At 27.4% G+C, this 15,922-nt stretch overlaps 1 protein-coding gene across 4 annotated transcripts; it reads left to right on the top strand.

Annotated features, from left to right (window-relative positions):
• The first annotated feature begins 232 nt into the window (after nt 1-232).
• LOC137001604 (uncharacterized) lies at nt 233-6,126 on the top strand. 4 transcript variants are annotated; one of them, XM_067360715.1, is made up of 7 exons: nt 321-523; nt 626-641; nt 3,084-3,282; nt 3,710-3,934; nt 4,535-4,755; nt 5,131-5,290; nt 5,694-6,126. In XM_067360715.1, the coding sequence occupies exons 3-7, from the start codon at nt 3,084-3,086 to the stop codon at nt 5,852-5,854; spliced, it is 966 nt and encodes a 321-aa protein (XP_067216816.1). In that variant the 5' UTR covers nt 321-523; nt 626-641; the 3' UTR covers nt 5,855-6,126. The 4 variants fall into 4 exon arrangements, 3 of the variants coding, with proteins under 3 accessions (XP_067216816.1, XP_067216817.1, XP_067216815.1); XR_010891571.1 differs by having other exon boundaries at nt 233-641; nt 3,084-3,260; XM_067360716.1 differs by lacking the exon at nt 3,710-3,934 and having other exon boundaries at nt 334-641.
• The last annotated feature ends 9,796 nt before the right edge of the window (nt 6,127-15,922 follow it).

Below are 15,922 nucleotides of genomic sequence, written 5' to 3'. Positions count from 1 at the left end.
TATATATGCTATACTGTGTATTATGTATATTTATTAATAGATATTATAGTTTATTTTATTATTTATTATATTATTGTATATGTGTGAAGCTCTGGCAATTTTAATTAACTTTTCAACTAACAAAATGAATATTTTTTTATTGCATTAGGCCCAATGCAATAAAGAAAAATATTTAAAGATAGAAATATTAAATAATATAAGAAAAGGAAAAGAAGAATTTATTCTTTTTCTCTTATTTAATATTTATTCCTATTCCTAATATTTTCTCTGTTATGCGTTGGACCTTAGGCCGGTATTCATAGTCCGTTCTTATATTCAAGATTGTCTTAAGTACAGACTTATATTCGCTCTCTTCGTCAGACACAATCTATGTGTGACGAAGAGAGCGAATATAAGTCCGTATTTAAGACGATCTTGAATATAAGAACGGACTATGAATACCGGCCTTAGTATCAGATCACGTGTTCAATCACGCATGCACGTTTCGTCGGGCATATTAATCCCTGCAGTGACACTCCACGTGGTCTGTATTCTTTCGCGTCAAAGTTTCTGTGTAGTAATGATACATACTAATACATTTCAACATTTTACATCATATTATTAGTTTATTCTCTTCGATTATTAGACGAATCTTTCTCAGAGTAAGTACTACAATACATATATTTATAACTTAAATATTTATTTATCCTGTTTAGTCTAACCTCTAATTTTAGCCATGGATAAGTTAGAGAACAAAAATAAAATAAAGTTTCACAGAAAACTTAAAAATAAATTAAATCGATCTCTAGCACTAATTAACAATAATTCTGTATCACTTTATAATTCTCATATCAATGATAACGTTAGAAAAATTACAATTGATAATATTGCTACTGATAGTACAACATTGCATACAAACTCTTGTTATAATAATGATATTAACGTCAATGTTCCATATTACAATGAGTTATCTAATGATGCCGAATCATCAAATAATATTGAATATAATAATAATAGTGCCAAAAATGATGTATCGTTAACTTCAAAATTAGCTACATGGGCGGTAAAAGATAATATAACTTTATCGGCGTTAGGAAATCTACTTTCGATAATACGAGAAATACCGGGATGTGATAATATTCCGAAAGATCCGAGAACGCTTCTAAAAACACCTAATAAAATAATTGTAACACCTTTAGGTTCCGGAACATATTTTTATTTCGGTATAGAAAAAACGTTAAATTTATTTTGTATAAAGCATGGAATCAATATCGAACAAAATAAAGAGTTTTTATTAGCAGTCAATATTGATGGTTTACCTTTAAGCAGAAGTTCTAATAGCTCGTTGTGGCCTATTTTATGCTCGGTAAAATCAATAAAAATTCTTATAAAACAAGTATTTTTAGTTGCTTTATATCATGGTTCAGAAAAACCGAAATCTGCTAATGATTTTCTTAAAGATTTTGTAAATGAATGTATTCATCTATCAAATAATGGAATATTAATAAATTCTTTTAGATATAAATTCCGAATTTTTATGTTAGTTTGTGATTCACCTGCAAAATCATATGCTTTAGCTATTAAAAGTCATACAGGCTATTTTTCTTGCACAAAATGTGATGAAGAGGGTGAAATGTTTAATCATGTACTATGCTTTACGGAAACAGAACGTTTTTGCAAAAGAACCGATATTTTATTTAGAACTGCTGCTCAAGAGGAACATCATATTGGCAAAAGTATATTATTAGATATACCAAACTTTAATATGATAGACAGTGTACCAATAGATTATATGCATCTCTTATTAGGTGGCATGAAAAGACTTCTTTGCCATAAACGGTATGGATGGATTTATGGTAAACCACCTCATAAATTACGAGCTTCTAATGTAAATACAATTTCGGAAAATCTTCTAAAATTAAAGCAATATGTTCCTTATGAATTTTCAAGAAAAACACGTTCTATACTTGATTGTAAGAGATATAAAGCTACGGAATTTAGATTTTTTTTGCTCTATGCTGGTCCTATTATTTTAAAAGACGTTTTGTCATCTAAAATTTACAATAATTTTATTACATTAAATCTTGCAAGTTCCATAATGATAAGTCAATATTATTCGAGATTTGAAAACTATGTATTATATGCTCATAATTTGATGAAACATTTTATTTGCCAATCTATTAAAATTTACGGTCCAGACTTTGTATCACACAACATACATAACTTCTTGCATTTAAGTGATTGTGTAAAATTATATGGTTCACTTGATAATTTTAGCGCTTTTCCTTTTGAAAATTACATGCAACAATTAAAGAAAAAGATTCGCAAATCTGCTTTACCTTTACAACAAATCATACATCGTGTGTTTGAGGAAAGTAATATTCAACATAGTTTTTCTATTACGAACAATGATTCTGTAAAGCTATTGATAGAACATTCCAATGGTCCTTTGACAAATAATTGCACATTTCCACAATACAAAAGAATACAAATAAATAATTATTACTTAGATATTTCAAAAAAAGCTGATAAATTTGTAGAATTAAAGAATAATGTAATAGTTAAAATTGAAAATTTTGCTTCTTGTGAAAACTCTATATGTTTATTAGGCTATAGATATAGTAAGCAAGGTAATTTTTATTCAAAGCCATGTTCATCATCCTTATTTAATATCCAATATATAAAGAAGGAAAATAACTCACTTGAGGTATGGAACATTGATTTTATCAAAAGAAAATTGGTAGTGTTACCTTACAAACACAAACTTGTTTCATTTCCATTGTTACATATATAAATTATTGCTAATTTTAAATTGATTTAAAAAATGTATAACATTAATTGTGCTAAAATTTGTAATAATTTTTTTTTAATATAATATATAAATATGTGTATTATTAATTATTATTAATTATTATTAGATTAATTTTTTTCATGTTTTACGTTTTAAAATCTTTACATGCATAAAAATTTTATTCTTTATTATAAATAAGTAAAAATGTGAAATTAGTTGTATTCTATAAACTTGTTTATTTACATATTGTAATATGTAATATGTATTTCTTTTGTTGTAAAATATTCTACAATAACCTAATCGTGATGACAAGATGAGCTGGATTGTCGTAAAATTTGATGGTGAAGAAACAGTAGAAGCTGTACCGAAAACATGGTATATCGAAAAAAATTCACAATGTTATTGGCCACCTGAAGGCACTGTGAAACATGTTATAATAGACTTTATAAAAAAGAAACATCAACCTGCAGCAAATTGGATGCTCTATGAAGCAAGTGTTTTGGGCATTTATGGTAAAAACACACATTTATATATATATATATATATATATATATATATATATATATATATATATATATATATAAATAAAAAAATATATATATATACAACACACACACACACACACACACACACACACACACACACACACAAATATGTGGCAAATATATATTTTACACTTCATAAATCTTTTATGTATATATTTATATAACTGTATTGTATAAGTATTAGTGATATCTATTGCTTATTATGATAATTTATTTAACTATGAGAAATACAAATTCCGCATTTATTTCTCATTTTTATTTAATTTAATTGAAATAAATAAATAATCTAATTTTAATTGAATTATAAGTTATTTTATTTATTTAAAATTCTATAATTTTTTATAATTTTTTAATAATTTTTTAATAATTTTAATAATTTTTAATAATTTTTTAGATAACTATAAAAAAGCACAACAGAAAGCTAATAAAGCAAGAAATACAAACATTCTTTCTTCCAACAATGAAGAATTGAAACAAAAAAAGAAACATGATAGGAAAAAGAATAGAAGGCCTCAAAATAAATCTAATAGTGAATATGAACTGTCCTCTGAAACAGAAATATCATCAGACGATTCAGTATACCCTGACGTTCCAATTGAACAAATAAATTCAAGAAATAGTAAGAAGCAATAGTAAAGAATATGATGCTAACATAAAATTACATTTACGTAATAAAAAAAAATTAAAAAATATTTTAATAAATATTATAAATTTTATTTATTATCTGTATTCTAAATATTTTTAATGAAAAGTATTTTTAATAAAGATAATTTATATTAAAAAATGCAAAAATATATAAAACATATAAGAAAAGTTTAAAATTCTATTTGCACTTTTTTTTATTTCTTTAAATTAATACTAATTTAATATTTGTAACAGCTATTAATCTATTAAAAAAGTATATAATTATATAAAAAAGATATATTTAATTCTTTTTTAGGCATGAGAGTAAAAAATAACACTCGTAAGAATAATCAGTCAAAAGTTATTACTCATGATATTACTTCTACATGTGGTATTACTCTTCCTACTTCTAATACTGCATTATCATATAAATCTGGCTCGACTTTAGAACAAAATACTTTCGAGAGAGATAGTTCGTATTTGATATATTTCACAATTTATTACACTATAATTACATAAATAAATATAATTTTGTAATTAAATTCTGGAAAAAATATTACTATACAATACTTAGAATCAATTATTTACATTTTAGAATTTGAAAAACGAGTTTTCAGAGAGTTGCATCTTCTCAGTTTAAAAATTGATGATATTTCTGAAGGTATAAATGCTTTATTAAAAAATAAAGCAGATAAAGTAAAACAATCTGTATGTAATGAAATACCCGAAATTATACAATCATTTCCATTAAATGAAAATTCTTTGGCTGAATTGGAAGACTGGTTAATGAATTCAGAAGATAATAAGACAATTTTGGTAAGAGAAATCAAAATATTTTTCTACTAATGTACAATAGTGTCAAAAAAATAATAATATTATATCATATTTAATATTTTATAATTTTTTAATATATTTAAATTTTTATGTCTAACTTGACTTTATGTCTAACCTTTTTTTCATATTTAACAAAATCTGTAAAGATTATATATACAATATATTTAAAAATATAAATAATTTGTAATATATTTTATTTGTATATTTTATATTTTCTATATGTCACTTTTTTTTACATTTAAAAAGATTGTAAAAATTATACTATTTTATTTGATAATATTATTTAATTATATTATACTATTATATTATATACTATTATATTTAAAATATAAATAAATAATGATCTTATTATTTTAGTCTCAAAATTTAAGCCGTATTGGAGGGTCTTGTATTAAAGAAATCGTACGGAGAATAATGTATCGTGTGTTTACCAATGAAGTTGGTATGTCTTATTCTTGGGAAGGAGCTAAGAAAAAGAAAGTTTTCAAAAATTTAGCTGTTGCATCTGTTATTCTCTGTAAGTTATTAAATTATTTTTATAAGTTTTATAATTCTTTTATAATTATTTTTATTTTTGTCTTTTTCAATTTTAACATAAATAAATATAATAAAGTATATTTTTTGAATGGAACTATGTAAAATAATATTGCTTAATGTATGTATAATTAAAAAACAAAGGAAACAAAAAGAATGTTTAAAGAATTGTTTAAAGAAATATCATTTATATTTATAAAAATTGTAAATAATTATCTTTATTTTTTATTTATATTATATATATATTATATTTATAGTATATTTTACTATTTATTTATTGATATATACACATATATACATCGACATTATTAATAAATTTATAATATTTTTGAAATATATATATATACAAATATATTTTTTATAATATTTTGTGAAAATATTTACAGCTGCTGTACGCCTTAATAAAAACGCTCAAGAATGTACAGATTCAGAAATAATATGTTTTATAAAAGCGTGGCTTGTAAGGAGTAAAGATCGCTTTAACAATAATAACAAAGGCAAAAATATAGCTCCTCAAAGAGTTGAAATTGAAGAATCAACTCATTAACAATATAAAAAATCCAGATGCATAATGTTCAAGGTTCAAAATATGTTAAGCTTTAGCTTTAATCTATGTTCGAGATTATACATGTGTGTATAATATATTTAATATAATGAAAATTTATGTTTTTATATTATAATAGAGAAACATTAGTTCTTCTATTTATTTTTGTGTTAAGTTACAATACTATATAGATAGATTCTTATATCTAATTGTATTATGATAAAAAACAAAGAAGAAATGTGCAATTTTTTTTTATTTTATGAAACAAAAAGAAGAAAAAGAATGCTTTAAGCAATTAATACTGTAAGCCTTTTTTTTATTTTATGAGACAGATAGAAAGAAAAAAAAAGTGTAATAATATGTATGATTTATTATTAATTATAGTATTCTTTTCAATTCCAAACTTGTCTTTTTTTCTAGTTTGTTATATTAATTCTTTCCTTTTGTCATTCTATATGACTATTGCACACACACACACACACACACGCGCGCACGCACGCACGCACGCACGCACGCAGGCACGCACACACACACATAACGCATATAATAATGCATGTATGTATATGACACGCATGATTCCTTCAGCTAATAAATACTATATATTTATATTTACAAATATAAAATCATTATAAAATAAGATATTCCATATGTTCATATGCACATTCAACATACAATAATACATATTATACAAGCTCACATATATGTATGTACAGATGTATGCATACAGAAATATCTTAATAAATGAATTTAAACGCATATCAGGGTATATATCTGTAATACATATACATGTGAGCTTGTATGATATATATATTATATGTTGAATGTGCATATGAACATACAGAATATCTTATTTTATAATAATTTTATATTTGTAAATATAAATATATAGTATTTATTAACTGAAGGAATAATGCGTGTCCTTATAATTAGTATATGTATACATGCTATATATAAAAATAATGTATATAAAGTATATACATAAACTGTACTAATAACACGTACATACATATGTATGTACTGGATATTCTATGTATGTTGTTCCGGTTACATTTGCACATACATTTCATATTCTATGTATCAACACGTATAAAAAAGTATATACGTAGAATATACATAAATGTATATACTAGGTATATTATAATGTTTTATGATTTATATCTAATGTATGTACACTTTGTATACACATGGTATATACAGGAAATGTATATACATAATACATGTACATAGATTGTACTTATCATATACATATGTATGTATCATGGATCTCCTATGTACATTAATCCGGTTTCATTTGCACATACATTTCATATTCTTTATATATAAATTACATAAGGAAGTATATACATAGAATATACAATATACATAAATGTATATACATTGTATGTACTAAGTATATCTTAATGTTTTATGGGATATATTTTTATTTATTTGTATAATAGATTAAACATTTATCTTTAATTCATGAAATTTTCTAGTTTATTGCATATTTAAATTCTTTTATAATAATGTACAATAAAGTACTAATTTTACACAAGTTTATTTAAGTTTTTATTTATAATTTTTCATGATATTCATATTACATGTATGTACTTTTTTTTATTTATTTATTTATAGATCAAACTCGAATATATTGGGCTAGTAAGTCGTAAAGTTTGTAGATCTTTTTTAGGACAAAATTAAAAACAATCGTTACATGTTTATATGTCGATTTTTATTCACTAATGTATGCTCTGTTGTTAGAGATGACTCAAAGTTGCCGAAAACAACGATACATACATTGTTGAATAAAAATGGACTTAAACATATAAAAATTGCTTTTAATTTTGTTATAAAAATTACTACGAACTCTTCGAATATCTCAATATATTTTGATTAACTTGAATCATATTTAATTTTTATATACTATTTAATTTTTTTTATATAATTTTTTATATAATATTTATTTTTATAATATTGAATTTTATTCGTATATTTATTTAAATTTTTTTCATATTTTTTTATGTATGAGGAAATAACAAAAAGAGAGAAAAATAATATAATAATAATCTTAAATAAAATTTTATTTTTATTTTTTTTATTTATATATTTTGCTATATATATTTTTATATGAGAAAATAAATGACAACAAATTTATTCCCTTCTTCCTTTTCCTTCAACACGGTAATTTGCATGTGATTTGCGGTGATTTGCATTTTTATATCCAGGGTTAAATTTTGTTCAAATTGGCGTAGAAAAGCAATTATGTAACAATAATGGAAATCGGTACCGTAACAATAATGGAAATCGGTACTGCAGCAATACTGGAATTCTGTACCAAAGTAGTACTGTAATTCGAGTCTTGGCCCAATTCTATCATCCCAGTATTTCTCCAGTATCACATCAGTACTGGCATCTAGTAACGCGCCAATACTCAGTACCAGAAATCGGTACTGGGCCATTATCTCGCCGGTAGTCATTTCCCACATGGAAAGTCAAAGAAATTCAAAATTCATATACATTTATTGCAAATGAGTATAAATTAAAAATAAAAAGCATATGTTTTGCAAAAACATATAATTTAAGAATTGACATCATATTTGAAATGATTTAATTAATAAATAACGCAATTACAGTACTAAATATATTGTATGTATGATTTTTTGCTATACGCCAATTTCCTCGCAATCTTTCCTAGCTTATCCATGCATCCGTGGTCCTATGGCTTAATTGATCCCATGGTTGAGCACGGAAATTCGATATTCGTGGTCCTATCAATGATGGTCGAGCACGAATCTCGAAATAACGTTGATACGATCAACCATTGATTAATGGTTGACTATCAACATAAATTTCAGACGCGCCTAGCGGAAACTGAGCTGAGCTCTGCGCTAGCATCCTGAAAAATTCCCAAACGGTTCCGCGAGAAACTTTCAAATGATTCCGCGAAAAACTCGTTCAATCTTATTAAACCTTATCGATTTAAAGTTTTTTACGAACTCCTCGGTATAGAATTTTTTATTAGGTAAGCTTTTCTGTTAGATAGAATTTCTCTTAGGTAGGATTTTCCATTAGAGTTTTCGGATAGATAGGGTTTTAAAATATTTTTTTTTTTTTTTTTTTTAATTCTTTGCTGTCAATAAATTTTGGAACTTCTGCTTTGGCAGTTAGTTTGTAGTTTATTGATGACAAAGATAATGATAAGACTTCGGGTGGGTAAACAGCAAGATTCTCTTTCAAAAAACGGAAGATGTTTCTTGCGTAAATTATGAAAAAGTTTGAACGTTTAGACGTTTAAATGTTTAGATTAATAAATTTCACTAATAAAATATTACTACTTTTTGAATTATAAAAGATACTTTCGATTATAAATGAAAAATTGTATTGTTCAGCTCTTTTTAACTAGTCTTTTTAAAAAGTTTTTTCCATTATTCATAAAACTTTTAAACGTTTAAATGATTTTATTGGCATATTATTGACATATTGACATATTATTTTTATTTTGTATTATCTTGTATATTATTTCGATAGAATACAGGATAATATATTAAGAAAAATTGTAATGAGCTAAATGTACCAATGGCTGGATATGTCTCAAAATCGAAAATATATGAACAAAATAGTTTTTTAATATTCATAAATATAATGTGCTTTTTCTAGGCCGTACACTAGCGGCGCGTACATCCATTTTACAGCCTGCCTGGAACTACATGGCCACATCCATTTTCCGGGACGGTAAAAGAGCCCTGGTTAATAAAAAGATGTACGCGTCGCTAGTGTACGGCCTAGAAAAAGCGTCTTACGAAAAACAGCAGCGTGGTGCCCCTCTCAGGTTTCTCTCTGTTATTACTTAAGCATCTTATATAAATAGTGCCATATGTTCAATTACATTTGTGTTTATGCTGGTTACGAGACTGCTTGTGCTAAACATCGGAACACTGGAAACGAACCGCGTGATATTTCATAATTTTAAACTAAACTTTTGCCTTAAGAAAATATATTCTGATATTTTTAAATTCTTTCTAGCTTGATTTAAGAAAAAACATTATCTATTGCAGTAAATTAAATTTCATGTTTTATTACATTATTAAAATTATGACTATAATTATCACTATAATTATCATTATAATTATTAATTAATTTTCAGTACAATGATCTAATTATAGCATGATTGTTATTCTTTTATTAAACAGAAATTTTTTCTTTGAAGAACAAGTAAAGATGATAAATATCTAAATGGCGAAATAATGCACAAAGATACATAGATTGACATACAAAATCTTTTATTCATATAAAAGGACACTTTATACTAGCACGTACTGTCAAATCTAGCCTACTTCCATACAGTCGGCACTGCCGGGACTCTTCCGGCTCGCTCTCGTTTATCCATTTATCACATATCATAATACGCGGCAAATGATATCAAATTATATGCATAATGCGGGATAAGAGCGCGATAGCCACTGTGATCATATAAAAAGAAAGTCGGGAAATCCATCGCGAGGATCGAGTATCTTCACATACCGAACGCTATATTTTTTCCTTTGCGTTACACACACACATAACCAATTTAAATATTGCTATCATATTCCTCCTCGACATTGATCAATATCGAAGAATCACAAATATATGTCGAGAACGTAACGTGAATATTTTTATAGAAATTGTACGAAGGCAGTTGACATAAGTGAATAAAAAATTGGTCGCTTTGTACGTAAATATAATGTGTAAATATATCTTTCTAAAGTTGCACAAGTCTGGATGCAAAAGCGCCTCGCGGACACTTTGCTGTCTCTCAACTTCGACATTAGTTTACATGCATTCTATGTATTTACCATGGTCATATATCTTACGTTATTACAGCTATATGCATACCATAATATCGTACTTATTCATAAACATTCGACATTCATTTACCTTCGATAATATTACTCGCTATGAATGAAAGGAGCGATAATATCAAGATAAATACTAGATTCAGACTATAATCGCTAGAATATTGGCTTGGAAAGAACTGACTCGACTTTATTTTAAACAATAGCCGCGATAATCGATTGCTTATACATATGATATCATCGTACCGGTTGCACCGGCGCGCATTAACGATCGATTATACGCGTTGTTATCAGTCGCGTAACTTTCAATAAGCTTTGAGCAAATTATTTATCAAAAATCTTTCACGTCGCTTGCTACAATAATACCAGCGTAATAAATTTAATTCTGATAAAAGGCAAACAAATCGCGCTAGTTCATCAATTTTCAGTTCACTGATCTTTACTTTTCTCGATTTAATCAAAAAAATCATACAAATTGATCGCCTGACTGTGTTAAATATTCAAGGTCTTTCGTTACTCTCGCTTTTATTTTTATTTACAAATATTTGGAATTTCGAATGTTTTTCAACAAAAATGTTAAGGCGCTAATCATTTTTATATTTTAACTTTGTTATAATTGTAGTACAAAATTGTTTAATATGTATATCAATCATTTATTATCGATGCTGCATAGAAGGTTTGTTTTGTTCATAGCTGACAAGTGACAGTAACAATATGGCCACTTTGTATATCACGACCGAGTTGTCCTGGAAGCCATATGAATACGCCGCGGTTATTCGTTGGTCTTTTTTAAGTCGAGCGAGATTCTTTGCGTGAACAAAAAAAGAAAACACTCTCGTAATAGTTCTCCGCAAGAAACTTCTTCTGGGATATGAGCTTAATTAGTTATCAATAAACGAGTACTAGAACTAACGGGCCGCTGATATCAGGAAGACCGAACTTCGACTCGTCTTCGTCCGATTATTATAAATACAGACAGTATGCGCAGTATTTTGTGTGACGATATAGCATTCGTTCTATTTATTATACTAAAGAGAGCCCGCGAAGTTCCAGAGTCTCAAAGCGTGACGATGCGTGATAGCTCTCCTTTCTTTTGGACAATGATATCGTGCAAGTCGTGTATCATCGTTACTAAGATAAATAATTAACCTAAGATGATCCAAAAAATCTCATAGGTTGATATCGCTTTTTCGTTTTTAGCGCGACACTTTGAGACTGGAGAACCGGCGTGGGCAATTATTATCCCGTCTTAGATAACTATACTTTCGTACAAACGTATAGAACATTGTTATCGTTAAGTATTATTATCAGGAGGGTACAGAGTATATAAAGAATTATATATAAATGTATATATATATTTATATTTATATATATATTTATATTTATATTTATATATAATGACGCCAGCTCGCCGGAGAAGCAAATTCACGGATCGGTCCTCCGCGCGAGCCGCTGTTTGAGCTTTGAGATGCGTGTATCTTTCGTCTCTCTTGCTTCCTCTTTCATCCTTCAACATATTATATGCATCATGCACACACACGCTCATACACACACTCGCACGCGCACTGGAACACGATCGTTGGCACTGTATACGTACGCTTGGCAGATCAATTAAAAAAGAAAGATGACTCGATCGGAAGTTTTTCCTCTAGAGGAAAACGACTAGGATCTTCGGATCCTCACGGCTTAAAAGTACTGGAAGCACGGTCGGCTGGCTATGCCGATCCATTAATCTCGATCGTGTTCAAGTGCGCAAACGTCAGCAAACTTCAGTAATGTGACCCGAATAAACGATCTAGAATACGCTCGACCGTGTTAATGACGTATCGTCGTTGCTTAAGATTGTCGTAGTGATACCGTAAGAGCCGTAAGGCGATATGCCGTCGTAATCTCGTTTTTTTTCACTTTACACTTTTTTCCTCAATTTTTAGCGTTACATCATAAGAAGGATACCGTGGACGTGTAGTCTGCGTAGAAAAATGTTTAAAAAACTTCTAGCTAGTTAGACGAACTGCAGATCGAGGTATCCTTCATACGATTTTCCTCCGCTGTTTCAGTATCACTGCGTGACCGACCGGCCGATGTGTTAAATTTTTTTTATTTTATTTTTTGTGCGTCGTACGAAACGCATTCATCGCATTTCTTCTTTTTTTCCCCCCCATCACCTACGCGAGTCGTGATGGCGACTCTTCTGATTTATTTAATACCGACGACGATGACCGTGGCTGCGGACGGCGCTCGTTGCCGAAATAAAAGCAGTGCCGCTGATATTCGACACTGAGGAAGGCACAGTCATAAGTCTCGTACGTTCAGTAATTTTTTTTTTTTTTCGTCTTTTCAGGGCATATGTTTTTGCAAAACATATGCTTTTTATTTTTAATTTATACTCATTTGCAATAAATGTATATGAATTTTGAATTTCTTTGACTTTCGATGTGGGAAATGACTACCGGCGAGATAATGGCCCAGTACCGATTTCTGGTACTGAGTATTGGCGCGTTACTAGATGCCAGTACTGATGTGATACTGGAGAAATACTGGGATGATAGAATTGGGCCAAGACTCGAATTACAGTACTACTTTGGTACAGAATTTCAGTATTGCTGCAGTACCGATTTCCATTATTGTTACGGTACCGATTTCCATTATTGTTACGGTATTAAATCAGTACCGATTCTCAACATAACAGTACTAAAAATCAATACCAATCCCCAATACAGTAACAGTATTAAATATCTGTTCTGTTTTCAAATACTATTATAGTATCAAAAATCAATACTGATTCTCAATACTGTAACAATATTTAAGATCAGTATCAATTTCCAATAATTAGTATCAATTTTGTGTGCGATAATTAAATTAAATTACAGTATTATTATTAGAATTATTTATTATACACATATAAAATAAATTAATTACATTATAAAATATATCAATTAATAATTAATATAAAATATTTTATTTATTAAATAAAATATTAAAACAATCTAAAAAAATTAATTACCAAGACCTCAACGTCCATTAAAGCATCCAAAATATTAAAATCATCTAATATAGATATCGGTAATGTAAGTTCAATAATCTGTTTTAAAGCAGAAACTGGATTCATTTCATCTTGATAATAACGATGATGATGATATAGTCTTTAGTTTCTTTAAATCTTGATATTTTTTGGTGTAAAAGTACTTTTCTTTCAGCATTTTCTATTCAATGTTTACCACTGGATATAGCTGTAATTATGAGTTATGAAATTGATATAATTGCAATTAAAAAATTATTTTCCATAATACAAAAAAAAGAGAGAATTTGACAACTAGTAAAAATAATAAATAACAGAATTATCACTCACAATAACTGTTATTACTCCGTTTCTCGGCCAATTATTCAAGGTTCTCCTTTTTCGTAAAGAAATATAATTCTTTTTTACTAAGTTTATCCGTTTTGTTGATAACGCAATGGACTAGAATATAGTTTCACTTTCTGTCACATTAAAATATACAACGGTTATACTCTTTGACACTGCCTCCTATGATGTATACTAAGTATTCGATGTTCTTCTTTTGCCAATTTTAGTGCTAAAAAATTTACCGGCATTGTACCATTTCGGTACTGGCATTCAACGCTCTTCTTTTGCCAATTCCAGTACGGGCACAGTACCTTGAATTTACCGGCAGTATACCGTTTCGTTACTGTAATTTGACATTTCTTTTACTAATTTTTGTACAGGTATAGTACAAAAAAAACTACCGGCAATGTACCATTTCGGTACTGGCATTCAACGCTCTCCTTTTGCCAATTCCAGTACGGGCACAGTACCTTGAATTTACCGGCAGTATACCGTCTCGGTACTTGACATTTGACATTTTCTTTTACTAATTTTTGTACAGATACAGTACCGTAAATTTACCGGCAGTATACCATTTCAGTACCATTATTCAATACTGATTTAGATAATGGGTTAGTACTAAACCATTGTTATTTTAATACTGGTTTTGTACTATGCCAGTACCGAAACGTAAAACTCGTTTTTCGGTACTGGATCTGTATCTTGCCAGTATCTAATACTAGTCTAATGTATAAAATTCCCACATGGGTTGCTTTTCTACGCCAATTTGAACAAAATTTAACCCTGGATATAAAAATGCAAATCACCGCAAATCACATGCAAATTACCGTGTTGAAGGAAAAGGAAGAAGGGAATAAATTTGTTGTCATTCATTTTCTCATATAAAAATATATATAGCAAAATATATAAATAAAAAAAATAAAAATAAAATTTTATTTAAGATTATTATTATATTATTTTTCTCTCTTTTTGTTATTTCCTCATACATAAAAAAATATGAAAAAAATTTAAATAAATATACGAATAAAATTCAATATTATAAAAATAAATATTATATAAAAAATTATATAAAAAAAATTAAATAGTATATAAAAATTAAATATGATTCAAGTTAATCAAAATATATTGAGATATTCGAAGAGTTCGTAGTAATTTTTATAACAAAATTAAAAGCAATTTTTATATGTTTAAGTCCATTTTTATTCAACAATGTATGTATCGTTGTTTTCGGCAACTTTGAGTCATCTCTAACAACAGAGCATACATTAGTGAATAAAAATCGACATATAAACATGTAACGATTGTTTTTAATTTTGTCCTAAAAAAGATCTACAAACTTTACGACTTACTAGCCCAATATATTCGAGTTTGATCTATAAATAAATAAATAAAAAAAAGTACATACATGTAATATGAATATCATGAAAAATTATAAATAAAAACTTAAATAAACCTTGTGTAAAATTAGTACTTTATTGTACAATATTATAAAAGAATTTAAATATGCAATAAACTAGAAAATTTCATGAATTAAAGATAAATGTTTAATCTATTATACAAATAAATAAAAATATATGTATCATATTAAAATTAATATTTTTTCATGGTCTTCATATTAAAATTTGGCGTACGTACAGCCTTCTTGGCGTGCAATATACGCTTTAATTTATAATTTTGTATGTGCATTATAACGTGCACATATTCCAGGGTTAAATTACGAGCAACTAATCTAAGTCCTAGCCTCTCCATTTTAAAATAATGGATCAAAGAAATAGTTTTATTTCTTATAATTTTATGTAAAATATTCTTATATATGATTATATTTTTAATATTCTGCTATCGTTCTACTTATTTATAGACCTATTCATAATAAGCCTTTAAATTTTAACACACTAACAATATTAATTCAAAAGA

Source organism: Linepithema humile, chromosome 8 (genome assembly GCF_040581485.1).
Source record: "Linepithema humile isolate Giens D197 chromosome 8, Lhum_UNIL_v1.0, whole genome shotgun sequence".
Classification (NCBI taxonomy): Eukaryota; Metazoa; Arthropoda; class Insecta; order Hymenoptera; family Formicidae; genus Linepithema; species Linepithema humile.
Note: the sequence above shows the minus strand (reverse complement) of the source record. Positions and strands in the feature narration are given on the sequence as shown.

Excerpts from the sequence above, each read along its gene's own strand:
- LOC137001604 (XM_067360715.1), top strand. The coding sequence starts at position 3,084 with ATGAGCTGGATTGTCGTAAAATTTGATGGTGAAGAAACAGTAGAAGCT. Across the intron at positions 3,283-3,709 it reads AAGTGTTTTGGGCATTTATG|ATAACTATAAAAAAGCACAA; the intron begins GTAAAAACACAC and ends ATAATTTTTTAG. Across the intron at positions 5,291-5,693 it reads TGTTGCATCTGTTATTCTCT|CTGCTGTACGCCTTAATAAA; the intron begins GTAAGTTATTAA and ends AAATATTTACAG.